The 20,196-nt window shown below is 35.5% G+C and overlaps 1 protein-coding gene across 1 annotated transcript in view; it reads left to right on the top strand.

Moving 5' to 3' along the window:
• The window catches only part of LOC150110685 (influenza virus NS1A-binding protein homolog), a 281,744-nt gene that overhangs the window by 149,354 nt on the left and 112,194 nt on the right, over positions 1-20,196 (top strand). The window contains exon 5 of the mRNA XM_090404830.1: positions 8,081-8,205. Within this exon, the coding sequence (XP_090260956.1) occupies positions 8,081-8,205 (125 nt within the window). The remainder of the gene's footprint in view (positions 1-8,080; positions 8,206-20,196) is intronic.

Raw genomic sequence — 20,196 nt, 5'->3', positions numbered from 1 at the left:
ATGAATTTGGACAAAGAAGTGAAGTTGTAGTTTTAATATTAATAAATGCAAGATGTTGCATTTGCGAGTCCAGAAATATAAGGTTGTGTACTGTATTGATGGCACTGTACTGCAGGAAGTGGACAAGATTTGAGATTTGGGTGATGGTTGATTGACAGTAGACCGAAGTATAGAAACCATATTGCACGTGTTACAAAAACCGCAAATTGTAGTGCTGCTATGATAAGAAGTACACTAACATTCGAGTATAAGGAAGTCGTTGTGCCACTGCCTAAAGCACTGGTCAGACCACACTCAGACTATTGTGCTCAGATTTGATCGCCTGGTTTTCATTGTGATGTGGAAACTTTGGAGATTGGAAAATTTGACAGTAGTAGCATATTTCACGTCTCTCATTCAGCTTGGTGTTAAGGAAATTAATGATTAGTATCTCTAGGGATAGCGCTTCACAGGCATTATTCAAAACAGTCATGTATATCATGGATCAAATCATGATAATATATATATAATCACAAATCAAAAGCCATGTTACATAACAGATATATCCAGATCAAAGCAGATATGCTTTGTTATTAATTAAATAACTATAGCTATATTAATTAAATAACTAAAATTATCTTTAGGTGACTATACAGAAAATATATACAGCATCATAATTATTTCAATAAAATGTGATGAATAATCAATAAAACGTGATCAATAAGATGAATTTTGTGACAGTAGGGACCTCTGTTAATGAGTGTTGTGACTCCATGAACGTCTGGTGCTAATTATAAATGTTCACTTTTGTGAGGTATACATTTCCCAGAAGAGCAAATAGCTTTTTGGATACCAGGGAGGTGGGAACCATGAAAGAATAGGTGTAAATCATTTAGAGGTATTGAAGTTATTACAACAGCTTAACTTGAATACAGCAATTGGACTAGATGGAATATCATTACAGATGCAAAAGGATGTTCAAAATTCAAAACAGCTAAAAGAATGTCCCTGACCTTGAGTCTTAGTGTATGCATGATTTATAAAGTGGAAGAAGGCAAGACAATTTCATCACACAAAAATGAAGTTAGCACTGATCCAGTTAATACCACTACTAATTTTTTTTGTATTTTTTTTTATAACAGCAGATTATTATCTTTCATAGAAATTACATGGCTGCAGTATGTTTTGTTACATATTATTACAATTATTATAATTAGGACAATATAATACTATAATTAATGCTAAAATTAATAGAAGTCATAACAAGAACAATTTATGGTTTAGAGTTTTACATTAAAACAGCTGTGCAGTTATTTCTGAATTTTACTATTTACATTTATATTTTAATTTATAGTTTATTTTAGTTCACAATTTACATTTAGAGTTCTTGTTTGTTAGCAGTAGGATATGCTGAATGCATTCATTTCACTTTTTCACAATACAGTTTTTTTTTAATAATGAGTATTTTTAATAACAATAATAACCTTATTGGTCTTCAAGAATTGTTACTTGTTTTTTGACACTACAATACCAAAGTTTCATTGCTAAATACTTCATTTTTGTTACAGTAAGTAGAATTAATACATATAATTATTATTAATAGTATTAATACCAGATTTGTTTTTAAAAAAAAGTTATTCAATCTTCATAATTCATATGTATTATTATAATTTATACATTGTGCCCATATGTGCTAACAAATAATTATTTGTTATCACATGTATAACTAAGTGAAAGTTTTTTCACTGCTATATGATACTATAATTTAGAGATGCCAAGAAATTATATTCTTGATTTCATCCTTTATCCAAGTGTAAGCAAACAAAGTTTGCGCTTGAAGTATTTTCACGACTGGGCTACTTTGCATATAGAGGCTAATTACTTTACATCAGTTGCCTTAGTTTCAACATCTATCTCTAATCCATAGTATTTTAGTAATAAGGAGTTGATACCTTTTCACTACTTGTACATGGAAATATGACTTCTGCATTATTCAACCTTGGTATCACTTCTGGGTCTGCTCCCACTGATGAGACCTCAATAAAGGTCGAAACCAGTCTTGGTAGTAATGCTTCCCATAATGAACAGCATTATACATGTCTGTAAAGGTATGTGCATTGCATTATGGAATGCTAAGGCAATGTGAAGTCATTAGCCTCTATACAAGTAGCCCAGCAATGAAATTACTTAATGCATAAACTTTGTTTGCTTATACTTGGATAAAGGATTATTATTATTATTACATGGCACCTCCAGGAAGTCCAACGACTCATTGAGGGAGGGCACCTACTCTTCAGCTCTCTGTCTCCACCAACTACACCAACACCATCTACTGTCCACCACCACTGGTATTTCCACAGACAATCACAAACATCCATGCCCATGGCAGGATTCGAACCCACAGCCTTTTGGCTGGAGAGCGAATACGCTAACCACTCGGCCAACCAGGCCGGCCTAGAAGCAAGAATAAAGAGAATGTTTGTCAGAAATATTTCATGAATGAAGGCAGGAAATGTGAGTCGTGTTGGGAGTGGAAGAAAGAAGTGATTGATATTAAGGATATAAAACAAGACTCTGAAAGTGTTATAGAGAATGTGGCAGAAGTAGTGAATGATAGTGCATGAAATAGGAATGAGAGTTTGAAGGAAGTGGATGAAAGTAACAATGTGGTTGATGAGATGCCATTGCAAAAAGAAATTGCACACTTAAGCAGACTCCTTCACAGGATAAAACATGAGCTCAAGCGACTGGAGAAACAATTGGAGTGTGGTACAGCAGAAGGAGAAAGAAAGAGTGAGAAAAGCATAAAAGTGCAAGAAACTGGGAGAAAAGGGAAAGTATTGTGTGGGGATTCGATAATGAGAGGTATACTTAATGAAAAAGTGAGCAATATAAAGCACAAGAAAGAAGGGTAACATGTATGGTAAAGAAGGCTAAATCAGATTTTGAGAGAAACTTAGCTAAGCAGGCCAAAGTAAATCCAAAACAGTTTTTTTATAAATATATATACATTTTTTATAAATATTTATATTTATATATTTATATTTTCACAAGTAAGAGAAAGAATGATTACAGAAAGATAACTTTACTCGGTGCTGATGGCAGGAAAGTGACAAAAGCAGAAGAAATAGTTCAGTTACTTAGTGATCACTTTGCAAGGGTATATCATCCAGGTGGTGAATATGCAGTTACTGACTTGACATAGACTGATGTGAAAATTGAAATATATGAACTGGAGGTACTCAATGTATTGAAAAATACCAATGCAAATATAGCAGTGGGCTTAGACGGTATGTCAGCTCCTTCACTATGAGAATATGCGAATTAACTCATAGTTTCTGATGAAGTTGTTTAATCTAAGTCTCAGTCAGCTTTGGCAAGGATCCAAGGGAGTGGAAAGAGGATAAGATAGCTCCATTACATAAAGGTGACCAGTGGAGTGCACAAGGGCACTCCACTGGTCACCTACTATTAAATTTGTACATTAAAGATAACACTGAAGATTTGAGGGGGGGGGATATTCAGTTGTTTGCTGATGATGCAAAACCAGAGAGGCCAATGATTGATAAAGGTGATATAGACATCTTGCAGAATGACTTAAATAAATTGGCAGTGTGGGCAGAGGACAATGGTTGTCAATTTATTGTTGTAAAATATAAGGTTAAATGGGTTACATACTTTATATCATATTGGTGGGACTAGATTACAGGTTAGGTATTTGGGGATGATGATGATGGATAGAGATTTGAAATTCAGAGGACACTGAGCTATTTTGCCAGTGGAAGTAATCCACTGGCAAAATAGCTCAGTGGATTACTTGAATGTTGAAGAACACCCTGACAAGTAAAGATAGAGAAGTTATTATCCCTCTTTATAAGGCTATGATTTGGCCACATATTGACTATTGTGAACAGATTTGGTCACCTACATTTCTACAGGACCAGGAGGTGGTGGTGAGGATTCAGAGACGAGTGACCAAGCTCATGACAGTTCTGTGATGAAACCAAGAATATGGTTTAAGGATGAAGGATATGAAGTATAAAGAATGAAACCAAGAATATAATTTCTTGGCATATTTAATTTATAGAGTAAAGTCATCAGCTATAGTATGAAGTCATTGGATAAAAGATGAAACCAATAATATAACATCTTGGCATCTTTAATTTATATTATATTAAAATACTTGTTATACTCATAATGCTATTAAAAAACCACCTTCTTTATCATCAGCTTTCATACACTGTATATTTTATATACAACTAGGATATAGTTGTTACGTTCTTTCATCACTACAGGGATTAAGTATACAATTCTGAATATATTCTTTTTTTTTTATTTTTATAAATATATCTTTCACAGAGAGATTATTATTACATGACCTCCAAGGAGTCCAAAGATTCATCGAGGGAAGGCTCTTACTCTACAACTCTCCATCTCCACCACTTAATCAACCAACTACAGCTAACTGCCACTGCCATCTACTGTATATCACCACCACTAGTATTTTTTTATCTGTAAACTGCATGTTCTCAAGTTCGATTTATGTGTATGCAGGATGAAAAACCCAAGTTTCTAGGAGGAAAAAATCCTGCTATCTCCATATGAGATTGGCTAACTTACCTTCAGTTGAAAAAACCCACATTAAGATTCCTCTTTCAAGACGAGAATTGAACTTAAGCCTTTTCCAATCGAAGGGAATAACATACCATCGGTCTTCCAATTGCACTATGGAGGTGCTTTAGGCTATTTAGTTATACAGTTAACACATTGCAGTCAGTTTGAAGAATTCAATGTTAAGTGCTAAGTGAATAATAGCAATATTAATAACTATGTTAATGGTGATTATGAGGATTAGTTGATTAAGACATGCTGATGTGGGCTAATCTCACTGACTTCGAAGCTAGGCTTTTATGAGGAGAGTGGGATTTATGTTGTTTGGTACTTTTTATGGATAGAATGGATGTTGGCATTGGATGTTGCAGTTTTGTAGTTTGTGAAGTGTATATGGGTGTTAATGCTATATTAACTGTGTTGGTATAGCTCCGCAGTTTGTGTTTTAATGTTCTGTAATTACCTATATGTTTTAATTTTTGTGGTAAGTTGTTGAGTAGCGTGGGTATGAGATGTGAAGTCACTGCATAACTATATGAGTTATTGAAAGACCTAGGGGGTGTAAAAAGTGTTGGTTGACCGTGTTATGCAATATGTGTGTCTCTGTCATTATGAGAGAAGTTTTTGAAGTAATTCCTTTATAACATTATGTAGTGTTTCAGTTTTTTTAGTAATTTCATAATTTAATAATAATCATATAATTTTCATTAATTAATAATTATTAATGGATGATAATTAAGAATTTTTATTATTATTGTCTTCCTTAATATTGGAACAGTAGGTTAAGAATCCCATCCAGAGGTGGGTAGACAGCACTAGGTTCTTTGTTGAGAACAGTATGGCTTTGTTAAAGGTATGAAGGTTGTTTGAAAGGTTTGGTATATTTCCAATAGACAGCAACACAATTCGTTCATTCATACCAGTGTCAACATGTATCATCTTTTTCATGATCCCTGGCAAAATTTTAGCCACATGCAACACATAGTTCTTGTTTGGCAAACATTTAAAATGCCCATGTTTGCATTTTTCATAAAAATGGAGAAAAACAAGCTTCGTCCAGTGATAAAACACTTTTATTTGAAGACGTGGATGGCTGTGCAGATCAAAGCTGAGTTAGATGCAGTTCATGAGGACTCTGCGCCAGCATTAAAGACTATTTATTTTAGGATAAATGAATTTAGACGTGGTCGTAAGTCCATCGAAGATGAAGCACACTCCATCTTCGACTGAAGTCACTACGAAGGAAATGATTGACAAAATCCATGGTATCATTATGGAAGACTGCCGAGTGAAAGTGCATGAGATTAATGAGATTGTAGGCATCTCAACTAAATAGGTGCATAATATCCTGCACAAAAAATTGCACATGAAAAAGCTGTGTGCACAATGGGTGCCGCGATTGTTGACCATCGGTCAAAAATGTATGCGAAAAGACATTTCAACGCAGTGTTTGGTGATGTTTAATCGCAATTTGCAGGATTTTTTGCATCGATTCGTGACTTGGATCCACCACTACACACCTGAGTTAAAGCAGCAGTCAAAACAGTGAACAATGCCCATTGAAGGAGCACCGAAAAAAGCGGAGATTGTTTTGTCAGCTGGGAAGGTGATGGCCACTGTTTTTTTGGGATTCCCAAGAAATTATCATGATAGACTATTGGAAAAGGGTAAGACAATTACAAGAATCTATTATGTGTCATTGTTGGACCGTTTAAAAGAAGAACTGGAGAAAAAATGGCTGAGATTAGTGCACAAAAAAGTGCTCTTTCATTAAGACAATGCATCGTCCCACACATCGGCCTTCACAATGGCAAAATTGCATGAATTGAGGTTCAAATTGGTTCCACATCCACCATATTCTCAAGACTTGGCCCCGTTTGACTTCTTGTTCCCAAACTTAAAAATTCGGCTCAGTGGAAAAAATTTTTCTCTGAATGAGGATGTCATCAAGGCTGTCAATGACTATTTTGCACAATTTGACAAATCATACTTTTTAGATGGAATAAAAAAATTGGAAATTCACTGGACCAAATGTGTAGACCTCGATGGAGACTGTTGAGAAATGAAGGCGATTTTTTCCAAAAAAAAAAAAAAATGTAAACTTATTTTTTTACCAACTTTTCAAACAACTCTTGTAGGTCTTACTTTAGCAGTCTGCTCATATTCTTGTATACTCTTGAACTTAACTGTAAGAAATTGATTCAGCTTGAGATGTGGGGATTACTGTGTGCAAGGAGTTGAGGTTTAGAGAATATATTGTAAAGGCAACCAAAACAGCACATCAGATTATGGTACTATTGAATACACTGAAAAGTAGGGATAAGAAGTTATTATTCCTCCTTCTATGGTTTTAACAAGGCAGCATCTGGACTACTGTCTACAGATCTCATCACCTTGATTCTGTGGAGATAAAGTGGTAGAGAAGATTCAGAGGCAAATGACTATGTCCAAACTAATTTTTAGTTAAGATGATGGTGAATAAGTGGAATGAGTTGCTAGAGTAGTTTTGAGTGCTTCTCAAGGAGAAGTATGGCAATGATAGATTTTGTACAAACAATGGTTAGAGTGGCCCTTCCACAATGAGTCTTTGATTCCATGGTGATATGTAAGAAATAATACTACTAATAATAAACTTCCTTAATATGTTAAGCTCAGGGATTAATTAATATATATATATATATATATATAATCCACACAAGAAAGATCACAAGACCTATAGTGGATAAGTGCCTTATGTGGACAAGAGGATAAGAAGAAAGAGGGAATGTGTTTATTTTATTTATTTATTTTTGAACAGCTGAGGGTTGTATTTTTTGGGAAAGGCTGTTCCAAAGAACAGAAGCATAGAGAATGAAAGAGGAGGCAGTGAAGTTGGTCTAATGAACTTCAAGATAGACTGTTAAAAAATTAATACTGCTATAGGGAGTGAATTCCTACCTGCTACAAAATATGTCTATCTTAATTATGTATGTGTCCTTTTGGCTAGTTCATCTGTTTTGCAGGAGAATGAAAACCTGAGTTTCCAAGAGCAGAAACTCGGTTGTCACCTCTACAAAACTGGCTAACTCACCTTCAAATCAAAAAGCCCATATAAAGGGCTTCAACTGCAAAGGCAGAGTCTCTAATAATAAGAATTATTATTATTGTAATTATAATTAACAGATATTAGATTCTCGATAGGCAGCAAAAAATGTTTTCTAGGTTCAATTGACTCTTACTACATGAAATTTATAAGAACCCAAGGAATAGTTTGTTATTATGGATGATTTTGTTTTGGGTGAATTTCAGTCATGATGGTTTCAGTCATGTGGAATTTAGACTGGAATTCTTTAGCAGTTTGTTATAGTTTGAAATGAGTATGCTCTTATTGAGAGTCAACTGTGCTATTTTTAAAAATTATGACAAGCTTTATACACCACTGCATCTTAAATGTAATATATTTAATCTGGAAAGGATTAATTTGATAACTTGTATGATCTCTATATTGTAGATTAGAGGTTCCTGAAAACAAAGTGAAGGATACCTACATAACAGCACGGAATTTAAGAATGCATCTAGCAGCCAAACATTGTGCTGAATTTTTAGCCAATAGCCTCACACCCGAGAATTGCATTGGTGAGATTTAGTAGTTTTTCATAATTTAATTATTTTTACAATTATTATCATTATGGGCATGACTACTCCACTGTGAACAGATGAATTTGCAAATGTGTCAGTTTTTTCTCCTATTTTATTTATAACTACATTAGTTAAGAGTTTTTTAATTTAACATAAATGATACTTTTAAAAGTCACTTGATTAAGAGCGATTATTACATACTTCTTTTACTTAAATTAACATAAAGCATTCTGAGTATTAGTTGTTGGAAACCATTGACCAACATTCTGGAATTTCCTTTTTTTTTATTATTATTTTTTTTTTAAATTGACAATTTTATGTTAAACTAATGTGTGAAATTTTGAGGCAGAACAAAATTTAAGCTCTTTACCTTTTGACATCTTCTTTCCCCAAAGACAGGCACATATGCAGCTTATAAAATAGCAGGTGATATTTTTTGTTGTTTGAAGAATGAAGTAATGTTCACAAATAGCTCCGATGCACTGCTGATATCTCTCTCACCTCCATTTCATCCATCCATGGAACAGCACCAAGCTGATTACTAGATTGTAGTCACTTGCTTTATAATTCCTTTCTTCTTGATAATTCTGCATATAGAGTATATTTATCCTCTAAGTCAGGCATACAGTCACTCTTACCAGCAGGGACAAGGATAACATCTTAGTTACAAAAAATGCTCTCATGCTAGGACAGAATCCAATAATCTTGACCATCATGTTCCCCTCTGCTTCGTGTTTTCTAAGATATTAGTCCCTCAGAATTTCATAAATTCTGTTCCCTTACTCTATTGTATATTGTTTTCTTGGCCCGGTTTATACTGATCTACTTAAAATTTCTCTTAAAATCTCTCTCACTTTGCATTTGTCATAGTAATCTGCTTAAACATTTCATGTTCTGTTTACCTGGCTTATAGGAACATCCCACTAAATATTCTATCATACCTGCATCCACCTCACACCGTAGGGTCTCGGCCATTGCTGCCACTTCCTTCCAAAGTCTCTGCTCTGAGAGAAAAAATCTCATCACTTATCATAAGAAGCACTCCACTGCCCCATTATCCTTCCTGCCCTGCCTAAATATTCTGTACCCTTATACTTCTATTCATGTCACTAACATTTCATTTTGGACAAGCTGAGGCTATCAATGTTTCCATTAAAAAAACATCAATGGGTTATAAATATTTTTATACCTATTATTATTATTATCTGCTCAACCTTTCTTCATACTCAACATTCCAGAGACTGAAAATTAGCTTAATCAATTGCCTCTGGATCCTCCAATATCTTTTCATCCTTTTGAAAGCAGTGACCAAATTGGTGCATAGTAGTAGTCCATATGTGGCTTAATTAAGACCTTATACAATGGAACCAGAATCTCCTTACATCTACAAGTCGGTATCCTCCACATCATTGCCAGAATTCATTGTGTTGTCCTCATAATTTTGGCAATATGTCCTCTAAATTTTAGATCAACCGTGATACCAAGATCTCTGATTTCCTCCACCTCCAACAATATATCCCTACCAAAAGTAAATTCTACATCCTATCTTTGTTTTCCAAATTTTAAAACCTTATATGTGATTGTTGGAACAAATTATATCAAGGTGATGCTATGCTATAACAAGATGACAAATGTCTTGGACAAGGGAGGTATATATACAATGGTATACTTAGATTTTGCAAAAACATTTGATAGACCCACATGAAAAGCTGTTAAATAAACTGCAAATAATGGGATTGGATAACAGACTAATGAGCTCGATCAGTAACTGGTTGTCAGATAGGTATCAGAAAGTTGTATATGGGGGCACAATGTCCTGAAGGAGGAGAGTCACAAGTAGTGTGCCACAGGGGTCTCTATCAGGGCCATTATTGCTCGGTTTATATATTAATGATTTTGTTTTGGGTTTAACTGGTGATATGCAGCTGTTTGCAAATGATGAAAATTTAGGGGAGAGCAATGCAGAATCAATCAGATCTTATGGCCTTATAAGAGGACTTGAATATATTGTATGCATGAACAGATAAGTGGAACTGTCAGTTCAATGTTGCAAAGTGTAATGTTATGAAATTTGGTAAGCAATGATGGGATGCAAAGTATACACCTGTTTGGTAAACTTCGAAGGAGGTAGAGGAGATGAGAGATCTGGGAGTGATGGAAGACAAGGAGCTAAAATTCATGGCCTACATTACTCAAATTGTGAAGTCATCACATCGAATAATGGCAATGATGTGGAAGAGCCTGATGTTCAGAAATAAAGAGGTTATGAATCCATTGTATAAGGCATTGATAAGGTCTCATATGGATTATTGTGCAGATTTGGTCACTGAGTTTCCATGGTGATGAGGATATGTTAGAAAGGATCCAGAGAAGCTTTACATGGTGGTCAGTGGTCTTCAGTATGTGGAGTATGAGGATAGATTGAAACAACGTAAATTGCAAAGCTTCATGAATAGGAGGAGAGATATGATTGAGACGTATAAGTTAAAGTCGGGGGTTGTTACCAGATTGACATGGAAGAAATTTTTTTAAAAAATGGGGAGAGAAGGGGATAGAACAAGAGTCCATCCCTGGAAACTGTATAAGGAGTGTGTGATCAGAGGAGTGAGGAGCAGGTTCTTTGCATAGGGAGTGGTTCATGAGTGGAATGCTTTGCCTGAGTGTGTTGTGAATGTAGACACATTGAAGCAGTTTAAGGCATGGTTGGAGGAGCTTTGGGTGTGATAGTGTGTATCTCCAATGATGAGTCTCTGACTCCACAGAGGTCAGATGCTAATAATAATAATATTTCACAACATTGAACTGGTATCTCCACTCCTGTGCCCATTCACTCAGTCTATTCAGGTCTTCTTGTAAGGCCACAACATCTGCTATACTCCTCCTAGTTCTTCCCAACTTTGCATCATCTGCAAACAGCTAAATTCAAATCCTCCCTGATATCATTAACATACTGGTTAAACAGCAGTGCCCTAAAACTGATCCCTAAGATACACCACTAGTGACTTTCCTCTTCCAGGATATTGCTCCCACATACACAACTTGCTGGTACCTATCAGATAGCCAATCCAATGCACTAGTCTGATATCCAGTCCCATCTGCTTTAGTTTGCTATCAACTTATCATGTAACTTTCAAAAGCCTTTGAAAAATCTAAGTATACCACTGTATATCCATCTCCCTTATAGTGAGTAATTACTAAAACATGACATCTCTTTAGCAAATCCATGCTGTCTATCAAAAATACTACTGTTGTGGTACTATTGTTGTGATATTATCTTTAACCAACACTTTAACCCAACACCTGACATGCATATTGGCCTATAATTTGATGCTCTAGTTCTGTCACCTCCCTTATGAAGCAGTACAGTCTTCCCTCCCTTCCTTCTACTCATTTTGAAACTGGACTCAATATAAGCCACATTCCTTCAAAATACATGGTGATATTATCATCAAATCCCAAAGCCTTATTCACATCAAGTTTGCTTGATTCTCTGTATACCTCTTGCTCACTCACAGTCAGTCTATTTTCTTCCTCATCCACTGGTCTCAAACTCTCCATGATGTCGCTTTCACAAGTATGAAAGACCTTCATGAACTGAGGAAGATTAGAATGAAAGATGGTCATGTGAAAGAGGTAACAAATGATTATAGAGTGGTTCTGTGTAGAGAGATTCTGTATAGAGGGATTCAGTTATGAGAGGTGTTAGCAAAAGTCCATCAGTTTTGTTTTTCCTGTAGGTAGAATGAACAGATTAATTGAAGCATTGGATATGGGGGGTAAGTGAGCAAAAGTGTTAGTAATGGTAATAAGAATGAACTGTGTGGTCGGTAACAGGGAGAGTATGTGAATAAATATCAGTAAGTTGTTGAGGAGACTAAAAGATACATAAGAGGGGTGTAGGAAAGGTAGGCTGTGTTTTTTGTCATTGTATTAGAGTAGTGAGTTGAGTTAGCTAGCAAAGATCATGAATGCTACACTAACAGAGCTGTGTGAGAAAGGAGTGTATTTTATGAACATGTGGGATGAATTTGAGGGACGGATGAAGCTGTATATGAGAGATAATTATAAATATTTTTGGTGTGTGTCAGCTGGAGATACTGTTGCTGGAATGGAGAGTGATTGAATGCAGGGAATAGAAGAAGCAAGATGTGATATGGAAGAGCAAGAAGACATGAGAGCTTGTGACTAGAAAGGTGAGTAACATAAGTGAAGGGAATGAGAGAGAGAGAAGAAGAACAAAACAGGTAAATAGGGAGACTCAGAGTGGAGAATGCGATATTTGTGAAGAGTGTGGATGCTAGATACAGAAGTGGATAAGTGGAGTGGAGTGGACAAGAAAAAGTTTTAGTGGCCAGAGATGGTAGGAAAATGGAATGTGGGATTTAGGGAATAAGCTTGCAGCTGTATCATGGAATGAGGAATTGGATGCAAAGGGAATTAATGCTGCTTAGATCCCTATCAGATGAGGACAACATCTGAATGTATTCCAAAGGTCAAGATAGATGTGAAATGGTTGGAAGAACAAGTGAAGCTTGCAGTTGGGAAGAAGAAGAAGGTATTATGAAGGTTACACAGGATGTGGTAATAATCAGTTTCAGGAGGAGTACAGAGCAGGAAAGAAAGGTGATTCACTTGGAAAGAGTAGCAAAAGTGCAGAATGAGTAGAGTTAGCTAATTGGTTTCACCAACCGATATGGAAGGATATTGGTTGGTGAAAATGGTAAAATGATAAGCACCACTGCTGAGGATATAGTAGAGATATTAAATAAGCAATTTATAAGGGTACTTCATTCTCATGAATGCAACATCATATAGAACTTCGGAGCATTGGAAAGGAGAAGGGACTGATGATGAGTGAGCAGGCAGTATATGAGAAATTGAGTAAACTTGTTGTTAATAAGGCTGTAGGGCTAGTGGTATTATAATCTGCTGTTTATCCAACCACATTAGGAAAGCAGTTTGCCATTCTGCTAATTGAAAGGTCAGATAATTGAAGTATAATTACATGGTGCCATACCAGAAGTCGGTTGGCACACACAAGGTTCATCGTTTTGAAGGTCATATAAAATGGTAGGTTACTGTTTATCATATGTTTTAAGGGAATGTTCCAGGGAGTTAATAAAAGCTTTGACATACCTTTTTAACATGAGTCTTGCATTCTGCCATGCATTTTTCTTTGCTTGTTTTAAGCTTTATGCTAAATCACCTTGACCACACTTAAAATTTCAATGAAATGGTCATCAGACTTTTTGAATTAAATATTTTCAATGAATTATCAAATTTTCTTAAGGGAGAGACAGTTTACTTATATTTTGACAAATTGAAATGCAAGTTGAGATTTAAATAAAAAATTAATACAATGTAAATTCATGTTAGAATTTGAATTGCATAAAATTTCTGCCCAAGTATCAAGGGCTTCTTCAGTATGAATTCAAAATTAATCAAAGGACAAATAACATAACAAAAAAATCAACAGTGAAAGTGTGTGAGACACATGTAAATAAGCAAGGGTAGTACTGTTCAAACTGCTTTCTCAAGTCCTAACAGCATTTTGCTATATTAACCCTAATCTGATAGATCCAATGGGCTTAAGTCATCTTCTTTATGGGAAATTCTTCTTCTTCATACAAGCCTCCCTAGTTGTGTATGTATCAGTGGCATTACATGCCCATTTAGGTTGGGTGTGCTGTCGTGTGGCTTATGCAACCTGTACTACAAAATTCACATCAATTTGACATATGATTGCATTCTTATTGATGTATGAAAGTTTTAGGAGTGCATAGTGCATCAGTGCTCATCTTAATTGGTCCAATACAATTAAATGTTGAATAACTTTGAATACTTTAATTTATCAATTAATATAATTTTAAATATGAAAAGCATAAGAACAAAAAATGAACAATGGCTATTCTTCACTCACATCATTTATGTGAAAAGCACAAAGGGTTTATGCTTTGTGGTGAGATTAGATTACCATTGACAAATACTAAAGCGAAACAGTTAATTTGAATTTTGATAAGATTTTTAAATACAGCCATATAATATACACAGAAAAATTGGTAAATATAATCACTTGGATTATTAATTGACTTAAGGAATTCACAACGTACAATAGAATATAAATTAAATTAAACTTTAATATATATTTCCAATATTTCGGCAACGTCCCGTTGCCATTTCAATAAAGACACGTGCATGCAGGAACTGCATACAATAAATGAGGACGAAGCAGGAAGCTATCGTTTCTCCTAAAAGTCCTGATGGCTATGTAGGTATTCTTGGCCGTTGGGCTGAAGGTCTCATGATGTATGTCTCCCAAATTTGTTGAGGTTTGGCATGTTTCTTAGGGCTGAGGCTGATTCCATGAAAAGTCTTTCAAACTTGAACTTGCTATGGTGTATTATTGTGGCTTTCTTCCACCGTATTCTGTGGCGTGTATCCAGAGCATGGTCTGCAAAACCAGAGTGGCTATACTGGTGAAACCGGATGTAGTCCTTGTGTTCTGAAATTCTGATAATTGCTGTCTTGCCTGTTTGGCCATAGTAGGACAGCTTAAAGCTGCAGGACTTTTAGGAGAAACGATAGCTTCCTGCTTCATCCTCATTTACTGTATGTAGTGCCTGCGTGCACATGTCTTTATTGTAAGTTCCTTTGAAAATAGCAACATGATGTTGCCGAAAAATTGGAAATATATATTAAAGTTTAATTTAATTTATATTCTATTGTACGTTGTGAATTCCCTAAGTCAATTAATAATTATGTATAACCAGCATATAAGCCTTTCTATGAGAATAATCACTTGGGAAATTATTATTTTTCCAGATTGAACTAAAGAAGGGCTGAAATAACTCATTTTTCTTACTATTATACACAAGCTCCAACCTCATTTGAATATAATCATACAATCCACAGAAACTCTGGCAGAAAATTAAATATTCAATACATTGTCAACACTGTTTCCCATTGTAAATATGGGCAAAAAAGTTATAAATTATTTATAGAAATTATAAATATATATTAGAAACCTGTCTATATCGGTGTCATAAACATGTCAGTTCACACTTCATGCACGTAAAACAGATGAAACTCAGAAAACAAAAATAGCAACTCATGACAAATGACAGCATTCATTTGGATTGCTTCATGCAATAACCATTCACAGCCACTAACAACGTCTGGGTGCTATTTTCTCAGCACACACCCCACCTCGCCTTCTGGGCCATTTAAAAACCACTGGAATGCTAAGAATTTGACATGCTATGCCATCTGCACTTCTGTTGAAAGGGCTCAAAGGTGTCAGTATTTGTGAATGCACACCCAGGCTATTAACACGAATGTGATGCAATATTTACATGTCTTAAAGTGTCTTCTTCATGAAGCATTAATATATATTGTGTTTAATTTTAGGAAGCATGCAAAGCTAGGAAACAATTAGGAGAGTCTTTAACAGGAATAAATGCAAAAATATATCTGTGATATTGGCATTCCATGGATGTGCACCACACACCCATGGAATGGCAATATTGTAACACCTGCTGCTCCACTTCATTCTTATGTAGCTGATATACATGCGATTGTTGAGTCTTCATTGTTACATGTGCTTTGTTTAATTTTGAATTCATATGGAAGATGTCCTTAATACGTGGGTGGAAATTTTATGTAATTAAAATTCTAATGTAAATATTCTGTTAAATTAATTTTTATTTGGATAGTTTACTTGTTACAATATCTTTCCATCTAGTATAATCAGCTTTATTACTTTGTCAATCTATATTTACTTCAGAAGATTGAAAATAAGAAGCCTTGTATGTATATTGAAATTGGTGTCATAATCAAATTCCTGATATATACGAACATGATTAGGTTTGCAATTATTACTATCTTTATCAGCAGTTTCTTCCAAATTAATCTGTCATTTGTTAAGTCTCCAGTCTATGATCATGACATTTTGGTCTTCTGTCACATTTCTAACTGCATTGATCCACCTAGATCTTGGTCTTCCACTGGTTGTTTTTTCCTACTATTCTGGCATCAAACACATTCCTGCATTTGAGAATGAGTGGCTCAGCTTCAATTAAAAATTTCTGATAAAGATTCTTTGCATTCTACACGAGACTTGAACCCAGATCTTTCCAACCAAAAGGAATCTTCCAAATCCATACTGCCTGAGCTATGGAGGTGTTTATTTTTAATATGATTCTTAAATTGATACTATGTGTGCACTCCTCTAATTTTTCTCAGAACTATTATACAGTGTCAACAGTTTTATTTCTAACCCTGCTCTCAGATCCATAAGTTAAAATTGGTCTGAACACTATTATAGTATTAGCTTATATTACTATTATTATACTTTTATTACTATTGTTATACTTGTATTACTATTATATTATAATATTACTGCTAGTTAAGTGTTTTGCTGATTTCTCTGTTATTCTATTTATTCAATGCTTCTCCACCATACGGGTAGTTGCCCTTCCCATAATGCATAGCATTATACATATCCATAAGTATATGTGCCTTGCATTATAGGATTCTAAGGCAATCGATGTGAAGTCATTAACCGCTATATACAAGTAGCTCAGTCGTGAAGTTACTTCGCATGCAAACATTGTTTGCTACACTTGGATAAACGATGAAACCAAGAATATGATTTCTTGACATCTTTAATTTGTAGTATAACAAGTGAAAAAAACTTTCAATAGGTCTATACTTCTGCCATGGAAAGTGCTGTGATGACTAGACCATATTCACCATTAAGCCATCAGAATTGTAACGTGACCATTTTTCATTTCACCTATTCTAGTCTGTATGTTAAGGCAAATGAGCTGCCTTTGTCACTTTGATGACAACAGCTGCCTGTTATATGCAACAAAAATAAAATCCCAGTCAAACCACCTCACGTGGCTAACTGTCTTTTGTCTACAACTTTACAACACTTGACAGACTGCCTTTATTTTGCAGAGAACTGAGTTCTCTGCAAACTTGTATGATACAAGCTCTAGAAATAGTAGTAGACAACATAGCTCAGACTCCACCAAACACACGTCCACCATGGCAATCATACATGCCAGCTGTAGCTTTTCTTTCAGTGGGCTACTGAAAGAATATGAAATTATATTCTGTTCATAGCTCATACAATTGAATACTCTGCTTGCTTTGTGCCTGTCTACATAAATGGCTTGAAATCATAGGAATCTTCTGCCATCCTTCCAGACAACATTATATCTGCACAAATCTCACTAGAGTGCAACAACTTTACAGCTGAGTTGTATGCAATAGAGCTTCCACCAAAATACATCAGATGGCAGTGCTACCAGAGGTGCATAATATATTCAGACTCAAAGTTCTCTTTAGGCAATAAGAAGTCTAGAGCTCCAGAAATATTCAGTGCTCTCTCGAATCCAACATTTTCTCTTTCAGTTATGGACACTACACTTTGATGTACACTTCTGGTGAATTCTAAGCCATGTTGGGATTAAGGGCAACTAGCACGATTCTCAAACATTCACCATCTCCCCTCCCCCCCTGTACCATACACAGATTATCAGACAAAAACTTCCATTCCAGTGGCAGCTATCCAGGAACAGAGAGACTAATAATAAATAGCTCTACCAAATTAAGCCAGAAATTAAATTATATCAGTCTAGCCTGCATGTGGTTCAAACAGAGGAATTTGTTCTTGTTTGGTGCCACATAGGTCATAATCATATTATGCTCTCCTTCCTATTGAGGGGCAGTGACATGCTTATGTGTGACATTTGTGACACAAGGCTATCCATCACTTATATTTTAATCAACTGCCATTGTTTCATCAATGAGCACAATCATTATTTTAGCTACTTTTATAATCTGTCAGAGCCCTATACACTCAGGCTGATTTTATCCAACTCATTGACTGTCACCCTGCTTTTAAAATTTTTGCAGAGTATTAATCTATCATCTCATATAAAGAATATACTGATTAGTTCAACTTATTGTAAATATTCCTTTAAAAACCTTTTTTTTATGTTCATTTTATGAATTTTAATACTTTTTTATACTTCTTTGTACATCTGTGTTATACCTCTATTTTACATTTGTTTTTCTACTTGGATTTTGTGCCATCTTACTTATCTATTACCTGGTATAATTTTACGAAATGTTTCATTTATGATATTCTTATTGTTATTTATATTCATTCATATGAATGAGGTATGAACAGCAGTTAGCTAATGAAGCCAAAAAGTATCCTAAGGTGTTCTTTCGATATGTAGCCAGCAAAAGAAGAATGATTATGGAAAGATGACATTGATTGGAGTAAATGGTATAAAAACAGCGGTTGCAGAAGGTGTAGTGGAGATACTTAATGAGCAGTTCATAAAGGTCTTTCAATTTTGTGAATATGACTTCATGGACAGATTGAGAGCAGTTGATGATGGGAAGGAGAGACTGACTGTAAGTGAGCAAGAGGTGTGTGGGGAGTTGAGCAAACTAGATGTAAATAAGACTGTGGGACTTGATAATATATCACCATGTATTCTGAAGGAATGTGCCAGGGAGTTGACTCCGGCCTTGACATATTTTTTTGATACGAGTCTTGCACTTGGTCAAGTTCCTAATGAGTGGAAGGAGGACAAGATTGTGCCACTTCATAAGGGAGGTGATAGAACTCTAGCATCAAATTATAGGCCTATCTATGTGTCAGGTGTTGTGGTTAAGTTGCTGGAGAAGCTTGTGAGAACTAGGATCCAGAATTGGGTTGACAACAATGGTATTATCGTTCATGGGCAACATGTATTTGCTAAAGGGAGGTCATGTTTTAGTATCTACTTATTACAATAAGGTGACAGCTTCCTTGGACAGAGGAGAAGAATACACAGTAATATACTTAGATTTCGCAAAGGCTTTTGATAGATTACCCCATGATAAGTTGATAGAGCAGATGAGGTTGGATATTAGATTGGTGCATTGGATTGGAGACTGGCTATCTGATAGGTATCAACAAGTTGTGTATGGGGAGCGATATCCAGGAAAAGGAAAGTCACTAGTGGTGTGCCTCAGAGGTCTGTTTTAGGGACATTACTGTTTAACTTGTACATTAATGATATTGGTGAAGATTTGGATGGAGATATTCAGTTGTTTGCAGATGATTCAAAGTTGGGATGAACTATGAAGAGTAGAGAAGATGTTGTGGCCTTACAAGAAGACTTGAATAAATTGAGTGATTGGGAATGGGAATGTGAGTTCAATGTTGCAAAATGTAAGGGTTTAAAATTTTGAAAACAAAAATGGGATGCAGAATTTATGCTTGGTGAGGATATTGTTGGAGGTGGAGGAAATAAGAGATCTGGAGGTGATAGTGGATAAGGATCTGAAATTTAGGGGACACATTGCCAAAATTGTGAAGACAACACAAAGGCTTCTGGGAATGATGTGGAGGACTCTGACTTGTAGAAGTAGGGAGATTCTTGTTCCATTGTGTAAGGCTTTGATTTGTCCACACATGAACTATTATGCCCAGATTTGGTCACCTGGTTTTCAGAAGGACAAAGAGATGTTGGAAAGGGTCCAGAGGTGACTGAAAGGTAATTTCTAACCTCTGGAATGTCGAGTTTGAGGAAAGATTGAGAAGATGCAACTTGCAGAGTCTGGTGGACAGGAGGAAGAGGGGAGATATGATAGAGACCTACAAGTTGGTAAGGGGTTGTTATAGGATCAATGCTGCAGAAGGTCTAAAGAAAATAGTGGGAGATCAGGGGAGAACCAGAGATCATCCCTGGAAACTGTATAAAGATGGTGTGAGTAGGAGAGTGAGAACCATGTTTTTTTCATACAGAGTTGTGAATAATTGGAATGCCTTTGCCTGAGAGTGTGGTGTCTGCAGAGAATTTGAGTGTGTTTAAAGCACGGTATGATAAGCTGTGTGTATGATAAAAGAACCTCCCAGATGAGTCTTTGACTCCATGGAATCTTGTGTAATGATAATAATATTGTTATTCCAATTTTTAC

This window comes from Typopeltis vanoorti, chromosome 1 (genome assembly GCF_054136105.1).
Source record: "Typopeltis vanoorti isolate ZY-2024b chromosome 1, IOZ_Tvanoo_1.0, whole genome shotgun sequence".
In the NCBI taxonomy this organism is placed as follows: domain Eukaryota; kingdom Metazoa; phylum Arthropoda; class Arachnida; order Uropygi; family Thelyphonidae; genus Typopeltis; species Typopeltis vanoorti.
This window is presented reverse-complemented; position numbering and strand designations above follow the sequence as displayed.